Consider the following 15,899-nt stretch of genomic DNA (forward strand, 5'->3'; position numbering starts at 1 on the left):
TTTTTTTTAATCTCTGTTGTTTTGTGTAAGAAAAATATACAATGACGGCCAGGCGTGATGGCTCACGCCTGTAATCCCAGCACTTTGGGAGGCTGAGGCGGGTGGATCACATGATGTTGGGAGTTTGAGACCAGCCTGACCAACATGGAGAAACCCCATCTCTACTAAAAATACCAATTAGCCGGGCATGGTGGCGCATGCCTGTAATCCCAGCTACTCCCATGCCTGTAATCCCAGCTACTTCCAGCCTTGGGAGGCTGAGGCAGGAGAATCGCTTGAACCAGGAGGCAGAGGTTGAAGTGAGCCAAGATTATGCCATTACACTCCAGCCTGGGTAACAGAAGCGAACTCTGTCTCCAAAAAAAAAGAAAAGAAAAATATACCATGATTGTAACAAATTGTAGTATATGATATATCCCAATAGTACTAAAAGTACTGTAGACAAAGTAGTGAGAAATCACATGATTTTGGAAAACTCGAAAAAAGCATTTTAGAGAAAGTAATTTTCAAAAATCATTGAGATAAGATTTGGTCAGATAAAGACACAATTTAGTTACAGCGTAAGGTTCTAAAAGAAGAGTAAGGAGGCTGGACCAATCAGTTGAGATACATCCCAAGGGCTTTGCAAACCAGTCTGAAGAGTATGTACAAACTAAGCCAGTGCAGTGACTTGCATCTGTAATCCCAGCTACTCCAGAGGCTGAGATGGGAGGATTGCTTGAGCCCAGGAGTTTGAGACCAGCCTGGGCAATGTAGCAAGACCCCATCTCTAAAATATTTAAAAAGTTTGTGGAAACTAAAAAGTTCATTTAAGTTTTGAGAACTTTTCTGAGATATCTTTTCTCCCCTAATATTTGTCTTGGAAAATTTTAAATCTACAGAAAAGTGGCAAAATTAACTGGTTATTCATAAACCCTTCTCACAGATTAATCAGTTTTGTTTTGTTTTGCTTTTTTGGAGACACGGTCTTACTCAGTTGCTAAGGCTGAAGTGCAGTGGCGCGATCATAGCTCATGGCAGCCTCAAACTCCTGGGCTCAAGTGATCCTCCTGCCTCAGCCTCCCGAGTAGCTGTGACTACAGGTGGGCATCGTCAGGCCCAGCTAATTTTTTATTTTTTGTAGAGACAGTAACTCACTTTGTTGTCCAGGCTGGTCTTAACTCCTGGGCTCAAGTGATCCTGCCTTGCCCTCCCAAAGTGCTGGGATTACAAGTGTGTGCCATTGTGCCCATCCCTGAGATACTTTTAAATTTAAATTTTGAACAAGTATTTATGAATTAATAAATTTCCTCTCTCTTTTTGCTGTTTTTTATGAGACAGAATCTCACTGTGTCTCACAGACTGGAGTGTATTGGTGCAATCATGGCTCACTGCAGCCTTGACCTCTTGGGTTCAAGTGATCCTCCCATCTTAGCCTCCCAAATAGCCAGGACTGCAGGCATGAACCACCGTGCCCGGCTAAGTTTTTGATTTTTATTTTATTTAGAGATAAAGTCTCACTACGTTGCCCAGGCTGGTCTGAAACTCCTGGGCTCAAGCCATCCTCCTGCCACCGCCTCCCAAAGTGCTGGGATTACCGGAGTGAGCCACCATGCCTGGCCCTTTATCTCTTGATTAATCAAATTCATATCATCCATTGACTGCTTGACGTGACAGATGAGGTTCAGCGCATACCACACCGTCTCTTTTTCTCATATTTGATGTTAAATTATTTTAATATTTATCTCTGTTGTCTTCATAAACTTAAATAATTTACACTCCTATTTCTTATTTCATCCATTTTCAGCAATATCACATGAACTCCCATTTTATAAGATGAAGATACTAATTTCCATGTCTTCTTTTCACCCAGTCTTCTGGAGCCTATTATTTGTTCTCTCTCTATAGTTTTTTAATTTTTACATTTTTGAGGTGGTTAACATTTGCATTCTGGCCTCCAGCTACAACTGGCTCTTCCATGCTTTGTCCATAAGTTGGTTCTAAAAGTTACAAACCGAAAACTTGGTTTACATTATAGCATCTGTGTAATGTCTAACACCAAGTCTAGTGATAGTTGCTGACATTTGTATAATATAGAATTTATTGTACAGTAGGTACTTTATGAACATCATTGTTGATTAGTCATAATGATCAGAGGGCCCCTTTATAAAAATGGGGAAACTGATGCACAAAGAAGTTGAGTCTTATCTAAGAACAGGAAGTCAGAAATTGACTGAGACAGAACTTGAACCATTTCCTACAGAAGGATAGGATACATTTTTTTTTCTTCAGGTACAAGTTTAGGACCCTTGCCAGCTGGAAAGACAATGCACATCAAGGTCAAATACATATTTTTCTTTTCTGTTTTGGGGAGGGTTAAGGGTGGTCTTTGGATCTGGTTAGTTTTCTTTTTTCTTTCTTTTTTCTTTTATTAAGACAGAGTTTCACTCTTGGTGCCCAGGCTGGAATACAGTGGCACGATCTCGGCTCACCATTACCTCCGCCTCCCAGGTTCAAGCAATTCTCCTGCCTCAGCCTCCCGAGTAGCTGGGATTATAGGCATGTGCCACCACACCAGCTAGTTTTTTGTATTTTTAGTAAAGATGAGGTTTCTCCATGTTAGTCAGGCTGGTCTTGTACTCCTGCCCTCAGGTGATCTGCCCTCTTCGGCCTCCCAAAATGCTGGGATTACAGGCATAAGTCACCACGCCTGGTCAGTTTTCTTTTTATTTCTTTTATTTTTTTAGAGATACAGTTTTTGTCTGTTGCCCAGGCAAGATTGCAGTGGTGCGATCATAGCTCCTGCAGCCTCCGGCTCCTGGGCTCAAGTGATCCTCCCACCTCCTGAGTAGTTAGGACCACAGGCACGTGCCATCACACCTGGCTATTTTTCTTTTTTCTTTCTCTTTTTTTTTTTTTTTTGATAGAGACAGGGTCTTGTTCTATGTTGCCCAGGCTGGTTTCAAATTCCTGGGCTTAAGTGATCCTCCTGCCTCAGCCTCCCAAAGTGCTGGGTTTGCAGACATGAGCCACCCTACCTGGCTACTTTTTCTATTTCTGTTAGTCACTAATTTCAATCACTTCAAGATCTCCTTCCTTCTTAGCAAATGGACCAGTCTCCTGTTTCATATACAAAATTGATGTCATCAGGGGTAAATACCTGAATCTTCCTCTCACTTCTTCCAGACTTCCTTACATGAGCATCATATCTTCTCTCCTGTCCTGTCTCAAAAGAAGGGGGAACTCTCCTCCTGTTGAAAACTAACACTCATATTTGTATTCTTATTCCTCCTTATATTCTGGAATTCCACCTCAACAATTTGCCCTACTGTATCTCCCATTTTCTGTTGCTCCTGATCTAATTCCTCTCCTCAGTCTGCAAGCCTGCTTAAGACTCAACTAAGAAAGTTCCTCCAATACACCTCCTCTTGCTACTGCCAATTCTCTCATTCCTTCATCAGGACACTTCTTAGAAGAGCAGTCTACACATATTGATGCCAAGTTCAGTTTGGTAACTCAAATTTATACTCACTGTCATGAAAATTTCCATTTATCTCTATTGCAAGACCAGTTTTCTTTTCTGACACTTCAATCCTGGGTTATACCAGCAAATCTTTTTATTTTTATTATATTATATTATTTTTTTATTTTTTTGAGATGGACTCTAGCTCTGTTGCCCAGGCTGGAGTACAGTGGCATGATCTTGGCTCACTGAAACCTCTGTCTTCTGGGTTCAAGCGATTCTCCTGCCTCAGCCTCCTAAGTACTCCGCCTGGGGTTACAGGCGCCTGCCACCATGCCCAGCTAATTTTTTGTATTTTTAGTAGAGACAGGGTTTCACTGTGTTGGCCAGGCTGGTCTCGAACTCCTGACCTCATGATCTGCCCACCTCAGCCTCCCAAAGTGCTGGAGGATTACAGGCATGAGCTACCATGCCAGGGCCAGCAATTCTTTTTAAAGGATCACTTCGTCCTTAGTAAGAGACTTTGAGCCTTCCTGAGATTGATTTGTAGGCCTGCTAAATTTAAGCAAATTATCTGGAATTTATTATTCAGACTATGGATTGTTAGGAATTAAACATTTAACTATAATAAGTTTGATTATGAAAGGGCATGCCCTTTGAGATGGTGCCGTAACTGCTTGAAATATTTACATCTTCAAAGTGATTGAATTTAAAGCACTAGCTAATGCTCTAAAATCCTCCTAAAAGAAACCACTTTCCCCAGATAAAAAAAGACGTCACTTTGAGGTTGAGATGAAGCCTTGAGTTCTGGTGAGGTGGTTTGTCTCTGAGAAAGGCAGACATATATTTTCCAATCTGGAAGCAGATGGCCCAGAATGTGGAGAGGCCAAGACTTCCTGTACCTTCAACTTCATTTTTTCCCATGTTGTGTCAGCATTCCAAAGGTAATACGTTGTTCAAATACTTCCTTGAAATTCCCTGAACAGTCTGGGACTTAGGGGTGGTGGCTACCAGCAATGAAGACTGTATGTCCTGGAATGACTTTACCTTGAGAAAAATAATCTAAAATTATGCTTAGTTATACAGGCACTACCCGGTTTAATACAGAGGAATATTCTTCTGGAAGGAACTATAAAACAGTCCCTTCAGTTTAAATTTAAGCCACATTTTAATTAGCCTCATATTTGGACCAGAAGCTTCCTCTATGATCTTTTATTGTTTTCTGGACTTTCTCATTTCCTTTCCTCCCCTCCTCCGTGTGATTTGTAATTATCACATCCTCAAGTTTCCCAAATTCTAAACCATACAGTCGCTTCCACCAAGTCTCCCTTTCCACTGGGAACTTTCCTTTTAGAGTTGTTCTCTTGCTCCAGCCTAGTTATCCTCTAGGCACACTGCACTGTTGAGATCCTGGGACTTCCCTACACATGGATTGGACCCACCTTTTGTTAAATCTTGTAGCCACAAGATTTAATTTAATTTAATCTTACTCTGTTTATTATGTTTTACTGGAATACTTTGTCAAGAGACTTCCTAACAAATGGTGTATGGGAAGAAAGTTGCTGAGTCCTGGCATGTGTACAAATGTCTTTATTCAACTCTCACGTATTTTTTATTTTTATTTATTTATTTTTTTTTGAGACGGAGTTTCACTCATGTTACCCAGGCTGGAGTGCAATGGCGCAATCTCGGCTCACCACAACCTCCACCTCCTGGGTTCAGGCAATTCTCCTGCCTCAGCCTCCTGAGTAGCTGGGATTACAGGCACGCACCACCATGCCCAGCTAATTTTTTGTATTTTTAGTAGAGACGGGGTTTCACCATGTTGACCAGGATGGTCTCAATCTCTTGACCTCGTGATCCACCCGCCTCGGCCTCCCAAAGTGCTGGGATTACAGGCTTGAGCCACCGCGCCCGGCTATTTTTATTTTTTTTAGAGACAAAATCTCACCCTGTTTCTCAGGCTGGAGTGCAGTGGCATGATCTTAACTCCATGTAGCCTTGAACTCCAGGGCTCAACCTATCCTTTTGCCACAGCCTCCTGAGTATCAGGGACTATAGGCCCGTGCCACCACATCTGGCTAGTTTTTTAATTTTTTTTGTACAGATGGGAGTCTCACTATATTGCCCAGGCTGGTCTCAATCTCCTGGGCTCAAGCAGTTGACTCATCTCAGCCTCCCAAAGTGTTGGGATTACAGGCATGAGCCAATGCAGCTGGCCTTATTATTATTTTTGATTGACATTATATACATAATATATTTCTCTGTGCTGCCACGCCTGGCTGATTTTTGTATTTTTAATAGAAACGAGGTTTCACTATGTTGGTCGGGCTGGTCTTGAACTCCTGATCAAGCAATCCACCCACCTCGGCCTCCCAAAGTGCTGGGATTATAGGCGTGAGCCACCGTGCCTGGCCAATTTTTGTATTATTAGTAGAGACGGGTTTTCACCATGTTGGCCAAGCTGGTCTCGAACTCCTGACCTCAGGTGATCCACCTGCCTCAGCATCCCAAGGTGGTGGGATTACAGGCATGAGCCACCATGCCCACCAATATATTTTCTATTAAAATTTTTTATTTTGTGTTTCACTTTGTTAACTTTTTGCTAAAAACTGAGACACAAACACATATATTAGCCTAGGCCTACACAGGGTTAGGCTCATCAATATCACTCTTTTTCACCTCCATATCTTGTCCCATGGGAAGGTCTTCAGTGGTAATATATGCATGGAGCTGTCATCTCCTGTGATAACAATGTCTTCTTCTGGAATACCTCCTGAAGAACCTGCCTGAGGCTGTTTTCAGTTAACATTTTTTTTTTTTTTAATTACTAGAAGGAGTATACTCTAAAATAACAGGCCAGGCACAGTGGTGCATACCTGTAATCTCAGCACTTAGAGAGGGCAAGGCAGGTGGATTGCTTGACCTCAGGAGTTCAAGACCAGTGTGGGCAACAAGGCAAGACCCCATCTCTACAAAAAATACAAAAATTAGCTGGGTGTGGTGGTGTGCACCTGTGGTCCCAGCTACTCAGGAGGCTAAGGTGGGAGGATTGCTTGAGTGACTGGCGGTACAATAGGTTTGTTGTTTACATCAACATCACCAAATACATGAGTAACGCATGGATGATGTCACTACGTGATAGGAATGTTCCAGCTTCTTTATAATCTTATGGGATCACCATTGTATACGTGATCTGTGGTTGACTGAAATACAGTTATGTCACACTTGGCTGGGTACTTATACTGTAGATGACCAAGTAACAGAACCCATTAATACATTTTAAAAGCAAATTTTCAACAAGACTTGAAAGATGCCTTTCCTGACACCATTTTCCTGGTTCCCTTTTTACTAACCTCTTTGATGATTCTTCTCAGTCATTTCTGTGAACTTTTGTTCCTTTACCTATCTTGTTAACCATCTATCTTATCTAGAGGTTCTGTCATCACCTGCATAAACTCTTCCTCAATCACAACCACTCTCTTACATTGTTATTGAATAAAGAATGAATAATGACTCTTTTTTAATTAAAATTTTTTTTCTTTTTCTTTTTTTTTAAATAAATGGTCCTTCCCCAATTCCAATGACTCTTAAAATCTTTATCTTAAATTCTACATCCTCTGTGCTTCAAATGTTTTCCAAATGCTTGCTAAGATGTCATAAAGTTACCTAAAATTTATTTGTTTATTTTATTTATTTATTTTTATTTTTTGAGATGGAGTCTTGCTCTGCTGCTTAGGCCAGAGCGCAATGGTGCAATTTCAGCTCACTGCAACTTCTGCCTCCTGGGTTCAAGCGATTCTCCTGCCTCAGCCTCCTGAGTAGCTGGGATTACAGGCCTCTACCACCATGCCCAGCTAATTTTTGTATTTTTAATAGAGATGGGGTTTCACCATGTTGATCAGGCTGATCTTGAACTCCTGACCTCAGGTGATCTACCCACCTCAGCCTTCCAAAGTGCTGGGATTATAGGCGTGTGCCACTGCACCCAGCCTATTTACTTATTTTGAGACAGGGTCTCTCTCTTTGTCACTCAGGCTGGAGTGCAGTGGCACAATCTCAGCTCAACTCACTATAGTCTCAACCTCCAGGCTCAAATGATCCTCTCACCTCAACCTCCCAAGTAACTGGGACCACAGGCGTGTGCCACCATGCCTAGCTAACTTTTTGTATTTTTGGTAGAGATGGGGTTCCACCATATTGCCCATACTGGTCTCCTGAGCTCAGGCAATTTGCCTGCCTTGGCCTCCCAAAGTGCTGGCATTACAGGTGTGAGCCACCATGCCTAGTCGTACCTAAAATTTATAAATGAACTCAAGTTTTCTTCCTTCTCTTTTTACTGGCCTCCTCTGCCTTCCACACCTGCCCTCTCTCCACCCCATTCTCTGTACCGGCTGATGCTGCCTTTGCCATTTCAATCTCCCAAGCCTGAAAAGTGGGAGTTTCCCTTTTCCTCCCTTTCCCTTCTAATACTAAATCCCAGCCTATTCTCTTTCCTAAATATATAATCTGTTTCCACTATTACATCCCTATTAGTACTACTTTAGTTCAGGGTCCGTGCTAAGGTTAAGTGCATGGGCTTGGCAGTCAGACAGGCTTGAGTTTAAATCCTGACTCTCACATTCACTGGCTTTCAACCCCTAGGCAACTTACTCAACCTTTTTAAACCATCAATCCTCAAACCTGGCTGCACATGGGAACAACCTGTGGAGCGTAAAGAAAATACTGGCCAGGCGCGGGGGCTCACGTCTGTAATCCCAGCACTTGGGAGGCTGAGGTGGGAGGATGACTTGAGGTCAGAAGTTTGAGACCAGCTTGGCCAACATGGTGAAACCCCATTTCTACTAATAATACAAAAATCTGTTGGGTGTGGTGGTACTGAAATAGCACCACTGCTTGGCAACAGAATGAAACTGTGTCTCTAAAAAAAAAAAAATACTGATGCTTGGTCCAACCACCAAGCCTTCTGATTTCATTGGAGTGGAGAGAGGCCTTAGCATTGGGAGTTTTAAAAAGCCTCCCCTTGGGGAGGTCCCCTTTATCTCTACTGGATAAAGTTCAATCCTCTTCTTGTGCCTTCTCTATTAGCTTTGTCTCCTATGCCCCTGCCTTTCAACAACAGCACCACTTAGAGTTTATGCATAAAACCTCCCTGTCACCCCCAAGCCTGATCCTTCTGCCTGGAATGTCTTGTTTGCACTCTCCCAGCTGGCCCTTCCCCAACCTGTATCTTCTCCAGGCTAATTCTTAGTCATTCTTCATCCTTCAAGACTCAACTCATATATCATCTCCTTGGTTTGGTATGTCTTCCTGACCACTCTGTGCAAACCTTGTTCTTGGTCTAACATGTTGAATCACAGTTTGTGTCTCTCTCCCACTGGACTCTTTGAGGACAGGCCTGAAATCAAAGGTCCTCCAATTTTATTGAAATGAAACAGATCCAACACAACTCTTGCTTTCTCTATGAAGCCATACTTATATCTACTTTAGCCCAAATTTATTTCCTTCTCTTCTGTAGTCCTAAAACACTTGGGAATTGTATCATCTCTAACCCATGCGTTCTAAGTGACTAAAGGACAGAAACCTTGTTTGTATCTTTTAGGCCTTCCCCAAGGCACCCAACAAGTGTTAACTTAGAGTGTTGCTTAAAAACACTCATTGGTTGCTAGAAGCAAATAAAGTTTGGAGGGCTCATCAAGGAGAGTGGGTAAAAGTATTAAATGGGAATGGGCATAGTGGCTCATTCCTGTAATCCCAGCACTTTGGAAGATTGAGGTGTGAGGATTGCTTGAGCCCAGGAGTTAAGACCAAGATCAGCCTGGGCAACAAAGCAAGACCCTGTGTCTATTAAAAAAAAAAAAAAATATATATATATATATATATATATATATAAATATTATTCAAAATAGACTTTTCCATTTTATATATATATATATATATATATATATACACACACACACACACACAACTGTAATATATATTATATATATATATAGCGGAAAAATCTATTTTGAAAAACTAAAGATCTTATTACTGCTTGTCCAATACAATAGCTACTAACCACATTTGGTTATGAGCACTTGAAATGTGGCTGGTGCAACTGAGGAACTGAATTTTAAGTTTTAGTTAATTTTAATTAATTTACATTTTAAAACTCATACTTGATTTAATTGTTGGAGCCCTTTTAAGTATGTTTGAAATGACCTGGATATGTGAATCTATTTTTTTTTTTTGAGATAGGGTCTTGCTCTGTTGCTCAGGCTGGAGTGTAGTGGTGTGATCATAGCTCACTCCAGCCTCTGCCTCCTGGGCTCAAGCAATTTTCCCATGTCAGCCTCAGTCAAGTAGGTGGGACTACAGGTGTGAGCTACGATGCATAGCTAATTTTTAAATTTTTCGTGGAGACAAGGTCTCACTATGTTGCCCTGGCTGATCTGAAACTCTTGGGCTCAAGTGATCCTCCCACTTTGTCCTCCCAAAGTTTTGGGATTATAGATGTGATCCGTGGCATCCGGCCTGAATCTACTTTTTAAACTGTCAGCTTCATGAAATCTAAGTATAGATCAAGATTTTCCAGTGAAAAGTTAGACTTTAAATTGAGGTGTTTTATAAGTACAAAATAAGCACTGAATTTCCAAGACTTAGGTATAATTTTAAAATGTAAAATACATCATTAATAATTTTATATTGATAAATGTTATAATATTTTGAATAAATTGATTTAGGTAAAATAAATTGCTAAAATTAATTTTACCTGATTTTACTACTAGAAAATATAAAATTACATATGTGGCTTGAATTATGTTTCTATTGGAGAGAGCTGATCTATTCCAACAGGCTTTGCTTTTTGATAATTATTATAATGACTGAATTTCAACCCTCTCATTTTTTTTTTTTTTTTTGAGAAGGATTTTGCTCTTGTCACCCAAACTGAGTGCAATGGCGCTATCTCAGCTCTCTGCAACCTCTGCTGCCCGGGTTCAAGCAATTCTCCTGCCTCAGCCTCCCGAGTAGCTGGGATTACAGGTGCCTGTCACCAAGTCCAGCTAATTTTTTGTATTTTTAGTAGAAACAGGATTTCGCTGTATTGACCAGGCTGGTCTTGAACTCTTGATCTCAAATGATCCACCCGCCTTGGCTTCCCAAAGTGCTGGGATTACAGCCATGAGCTACTGCACCCAGCCAACCCTCTCATTTTCTAAGACAGTTTTTAGTAACTAGTGGTAAGTGATTTTACAGATAATTAAGTGATATTATCTCTTTTGAACTCTTCTATCAATGCAGATCATAAACTACCTTCTCAGCCCAAGGAGCATAGCATTGGTCAGAAGCATCACCAGGAGGAAATAATTCACAAGTTGGCCATGCAGCTGAGACACATTGGGGACAGCATTGATCATAGGATGGTTCGAGAGGTGAGGCTCCACTTTCCCCAGCCAGGGCATGTCAGGTTGGAGGCAAGAGTAAACAAAACTATGGCTGCCAAGTGTCTGAGACACCCAGAAATTATCAAAATTCATGGATTACTACTGTCTGGATTACCAAATATTCGATCTAAACATTGTGAACCTGAGCCAAAGCTGGCATTTAATCTCATACTTGCTGCTCAGATTGTGGTCTGTGGACTGGCAGCATCAACGTCACCTGGTTAGATGTGCAAGCTCTGAGACCCTAGCCCACACAGTCAGAATCAGAATCTACCTTTCGCTCTTGTTGCCCAGGCTGGAGCACAGTGGCATGATCTCGGCTCACTGCAACCTCTGCTTCCAGGTTCAAGTGATTCTCCTGTCTCAGCCTCCCAATTAGCTGGGACTACAGGTGAGTGCCACCATGCCCAGCTAATTTTTTGTATTTTTAGTAGAAATGAGGTTTCACGGTGTTAGCCAGGATGGTCTCGATCTCCTGACCTCGTGATCCGCCTGCCTCGGCCTCCCAAAGTGCTGGGATTACAGGCGTGAGCCACCGCACCCAGCCCAGAATCTGCCTTTTTACGCATTCCCCAGGGAATTTGTGTGCACACTGAAGTGTGAGAAACTGCTCCACATCCTCAAAATAGGATGCAATTGGAATCACGTGTTGAGTTTTAAGAATGACAGTTGCCTGGGCCCAACCTGGAGAAATTCTGATTTAATTGCCACAAGATAAGGCTGGAGCACCTGGCATTTTAAAAACTGCCTCAGTGAATCTAATGCACAGTCAGGGAGGAGAACCTGTGCCTTGGACTTTGGTTATCCTCCCTGAATCAGCCCGAAGGGTAGGATGCAGGCCCTAGCCCGGCCGGTTTCTCAGTTTCTCCTGATTATTATAAGAGATAAAAAGGGAAAATAGGAAAGACTAATGATTACTGTTTGAAATTTTGGGGTTGATGAAATCCATAGCTAACTTAATTTTTCTCCAGAACAACCTGTATTTGGCAGAATGATCACATGGGCTCCATGACAGACGGGATGGCAGCCCCTCAGAGCCCAACTTCTTGCCCTTAGATTCAGCTATCCTGTGAAGCTTTCTTGGTGCAGCTTCCACCATGCTGCCTTCCACCATGCATGCCACAGGGAGTGCCATGTCCTCTTTTATACTCAGGCCCAAATGTGGACAACACACAGCCTTGCCCTCAAATAAAACATCCCTGAGACAAAATATGAATGGGAAATCTCAACAATAATGCTATAAAAGCAAGAAGGGGCCAGGTGCGGTGGCTCACACCTGTAATCCCAGCACTTTGGGAGACCGAGGTGGGTGGATCACTTGAGGTCAGGAGTTCGAGACAAACCTAACCAATATGGTGAAACCTCGTCTCTACTGAAAAACGCAAAAACTAGCCAGGCATGGTGGCACGCACCTGTAATTCCAGCTATTTGGGAGGCTGAGGCAGGAGAATCGCTTAAACCCGGGAGGCAGAGGTTGCAGTGAGCCGAGATTGTGTCACAGTGTGGGTGACAGAGTGAGACTCTGTTTCAAAAAAAAAAAAATGCAAGAGGGAAATAAAGAGAAAATAAACATAGAGAAAATAGACAATCAAATAAACTATTTGATAAGTCAATTTCATGCCAACAAATATTTATTGAGTGCCTACTATATGCCAGACTCAGTTCCAGGCATTGGTGGCTATAGGGGTGAGCAGCAGGCCTCATAGAAATGATGCAGGGAGGGGGCAGATTAACAAAGCAGATGAACACTTAACAGCTAAGTCAGACAGGGATGTGAGCTCCAAGCAGGATCAGGGCACACTGACTGATGCAGAGTGGCTTCGGATGGGTGGTCAGGGAAGGCGTCTCTGGGAAGGTGATATCTGAGCAGAGACTGGAAACGAGGGAGCTACTAGCCACGGGAACACCTGCAGTGGGAAGGTGTTCCAGGTAGAGGGAACAGCCAGTGTAAAGCCCAGCCCCCCCAATCTACTTTGTGTCTCTGTGGATTTGCCTATTCGGACATTTTATGTAAGTGGAACAGCAAGATATAAAAATGGCCTCTTTCACTTAACATAGTTTTTTCAAGGCTTAACCACGTTGTAGCATGTATCAGTACTTCTTTTTACAGCTGAATATTCTATTGTATGGATATACCACATTTTGCTTATCCATTCACCAATGGCTGGATATTTGGGTTGTTTCCACTTTGCAGCTATTGTGAATAATGAAGCTATGAACATTTGTATTTAAGTTTTTGTGTAGACATGTTTTTAATTATTTTGGGTACATACCTGGGAATGGAATTGCTTTTTGAGGAACTTCCAGACTGTTTTTCAAAGTGGCTGCACTATTATACACTGTGGCCCACCAGCAGTGTATGAGGGTTCCAGTTTCTCCAAATCCTTTCAAATAGTTGTTATGAACTATCTTTTTGATTATAGCCATCCTAGTGAGTGTGAAGTGTATCTCACTGTGGTTTTGATTTGCATTTCCCTGATGGCTAATAGGCATCTTTTCATATGCTTATTGATCATTTTTCTCTTTAGAGAAATGCCTATTCATATCCTTGCCCATTTACAATTGGACTTCTTATCTTTTTATTATTGTAGGAGTCATTTTTTTTTTTTTTGAGACAGAGTCTTGCTCTGTTGGCTCGTCTGGAGTGCAGTGCTGTGATCATAGCTCACATAGCCTTGAACTACCAGGTTCAATTGATCCTTCCACCTCAGCCTCCTGAGTAGCTGGGACCGCAGGCACGTGGCACCACACCTGGCTAATTTTTTTATTTTTGTTTTATTTTTTGTAGAGACAGGGCCTCACTACATTGTCCAGGCTGGTCCTGGATTCTTGGGCTCAAATGATCCTCCTGCCTTGGCCTAGGAGTCATTTTTATATTCTAGGTGTACCTTCCTTATTGGATATATGATTTGCAAATCTTGTATCCCATTTTGTATGTTGTCCTTTTAGTCTGTTGATAGTGTTCTTTAAAGCACAAAAGTTTTAAGTTTTGATGAAGTTCAATTTATCGACTTTTCTTTTTGTTGTTAGTCCTTTTACTTTGGGTGTTACACTTATGTTTTCTTCTAAAGGCTTTTTAGTTTTAGCTGTCACATTTAGGTCTTTAATCCATCTGAAGTTAATTTTTATATACATTTGAGTTAAAAACCTATCTTCATTTTTTTTGCATATGGGTATCCAGTTGTCCCAACACCATATGGATTTTGTTGTTGTTTATTTATTTGTTTGAGATGGGGGTCTTGTTATGCTGCCCAGACTGGCCCTGAGCTCCTGGGCTCAAGAGATCCTCCCATCTCAACCTCCTGAGCAGCTGGGACTACAGGTGCATCCCACTGTCTCTGAAGTACCATTTGTTGAAAAGACTATTGTTTCCCTATAAATTGTCTTGTCGTTACGGGATTTGCGGGATGTCAATTTTCTGGCCAAAAACTTCTGTGGCCATGGCATCTTTTCCCCAACTTCTTGTCCTGCATCCAGGAAGAATGCATCCAGGAGGAATGAGGCATGTAGACAAGTGAAGGGTAAACAAGACAAAGATGAGCTTTATAGAGTGTTACAACAGCTCGGAGGAGACACACAGTGGGTAGCTCCTCTCTGTAGGCAGGGCATCCATTGAGTGTTCAGTTCTCAATACAGAGGAGGCCCTGGAGAGGGTAGCTCCTCTTTGCAATTGGTCCTCCCAATGTCTGCAGGTCTCAGTGGCGAGCTGGCCCTAGAGAGGGTGGCTCCTCTCTGCCAGCAGGTTGTCTCTGAAGCTCTCGGCAGAGGGGGTAGCTCCTCTCTGCAACTTGTAGTTCCCTCATCTCCAGCTATCAGCAGAGAGTTATCTTCTCTCTGCAGCTGATCATCCCATTGTCTCTCTACCCTCTTTGTCTCAAGGACATCCTCTGCCCCAGCTCTGGCTGAGCCCAGGGCTTTTATGAACCTCAGAGGGGTGGCAGTGCATGCCAGTTGGTCTATGGGTGGCCATAGGTGGGCCTGAAAGAGGCACCACCAGTCCCCACTCTGGTCCACAGGACTGACAGCCTGGCCCCCAGCCTTCAGGCCTTCCCTGGCCTGAAGGTGGGGCCTCACTGTGGACCCACCCCTTCCACCTAGGAATCAATCTGCCTCTGGCTGCCATGTGGGACTTGGCCCCAACCCCTGCTCAGAGATTGGAGCAGGCTCTGGGAGCAGAGAGAGGCCAAGCAGTGGGAGCAGACACCCCTGAGTCTTCAGAAGGAGGGTCCTTTCTGGGGCCCTCAAGGGTGCAGACTGCAGAGATGCCTGGGTCCTGAGACTGGGATGGTGGCCACAGAGGCACCCAGGGAGCTCCTGCTCCAACTCAGAAGGGGTGGGGCTCCCACCAGCTCCATAGAGTGTGCAGCCCCAGCTACGCCTTCCTGCTGCAGCTGGCCTGAGGGCAGCAGCCATCACCATCATTGGCACCCTTGTTGAAAACCAATTGGCTGTAAATATGAGGGTTTAATTTCTGTACTCTCAATTCTGTTCCATTGATCTCTATAGCTATCCTTATGCCTACTCCGGCTTTTTTTGCAGAACTTTACAAAGCTTGTTTTGACCTAGACATTTAAATATATTTTGTTCTGTACTACAAACCTACAAACTTGCACTTTAGAATACCTTTTATTTTTATTTTGGAGACAGGGTCCCACTCTGTTGCCCAGTTTGGAGTGCAGTGGCACTATCTCACTGCAGCCTCAACTTCCCAGGTTCAAGCAATTCTCCCACGTAGGCCTCCAGAGTATCTGGAACCACAGTTGCCCACTACTACACCTGGCTAATTTTTTTTTGTAAAGACAGGATTTCACCATGTTGTTCAGCCTGGTCTCAAACTCCTGGGCTCAAGCAATCTGCCCACCTTAGCCTCCCAAAGTGCTAGGGTTAAAGGCATGAGCCATGGCACTCAGATTTGAACATCCTTAAATAGATCACAACACATTTAAAAAATAATAGTTTGGGCCGGGCGCGGTGGCTCAAGCCTGTAATCCCAGCACTTTGGGAGGCCGAGGTGGGTGGATCACAAGGTC

The 15,899-nt window shown here is 42.9% G+C and overlaps 1 protein-coding gene across 1 annotated transcript in view; it reads left to right on the top strand.

The window, feature by feature from the left end:
• The window catches only part of PXT1 (peroxisomal testis enriched protein 1), a 25,462-nt gene that overhangs the window by 4,310 nt on the left and 5,253 nt on the right, over positions 1–15,899 (top strand). Inside the window, exon 2 of the mRNA XM_017522603.2 lies at positions 10,727–10,857. Within this exon, the coding sequence (XP_017378092.1) occupies positions 10,727–10,857 (131 nt within the window). The remainder of the gene's footprint in view (positions 1–10,726; positions 10,858–15,899) is intronic.

Source organism: Cebus imitator, unplaced genomic scaffold (genome assembly GCF_001604975.1).
Source record: "Cebus imitator isolate Cc_AM_T3 unplaced genomic scaffold, Cebus_imitator-1.0 Scaffold24, whole genome shotgun sequence".
NCBI classification, from domain to species: Eukaryota; Metazoa; Chordata; class Mammalia; order Primates; family Cebidae; genus Cebus; species Cebus imitator.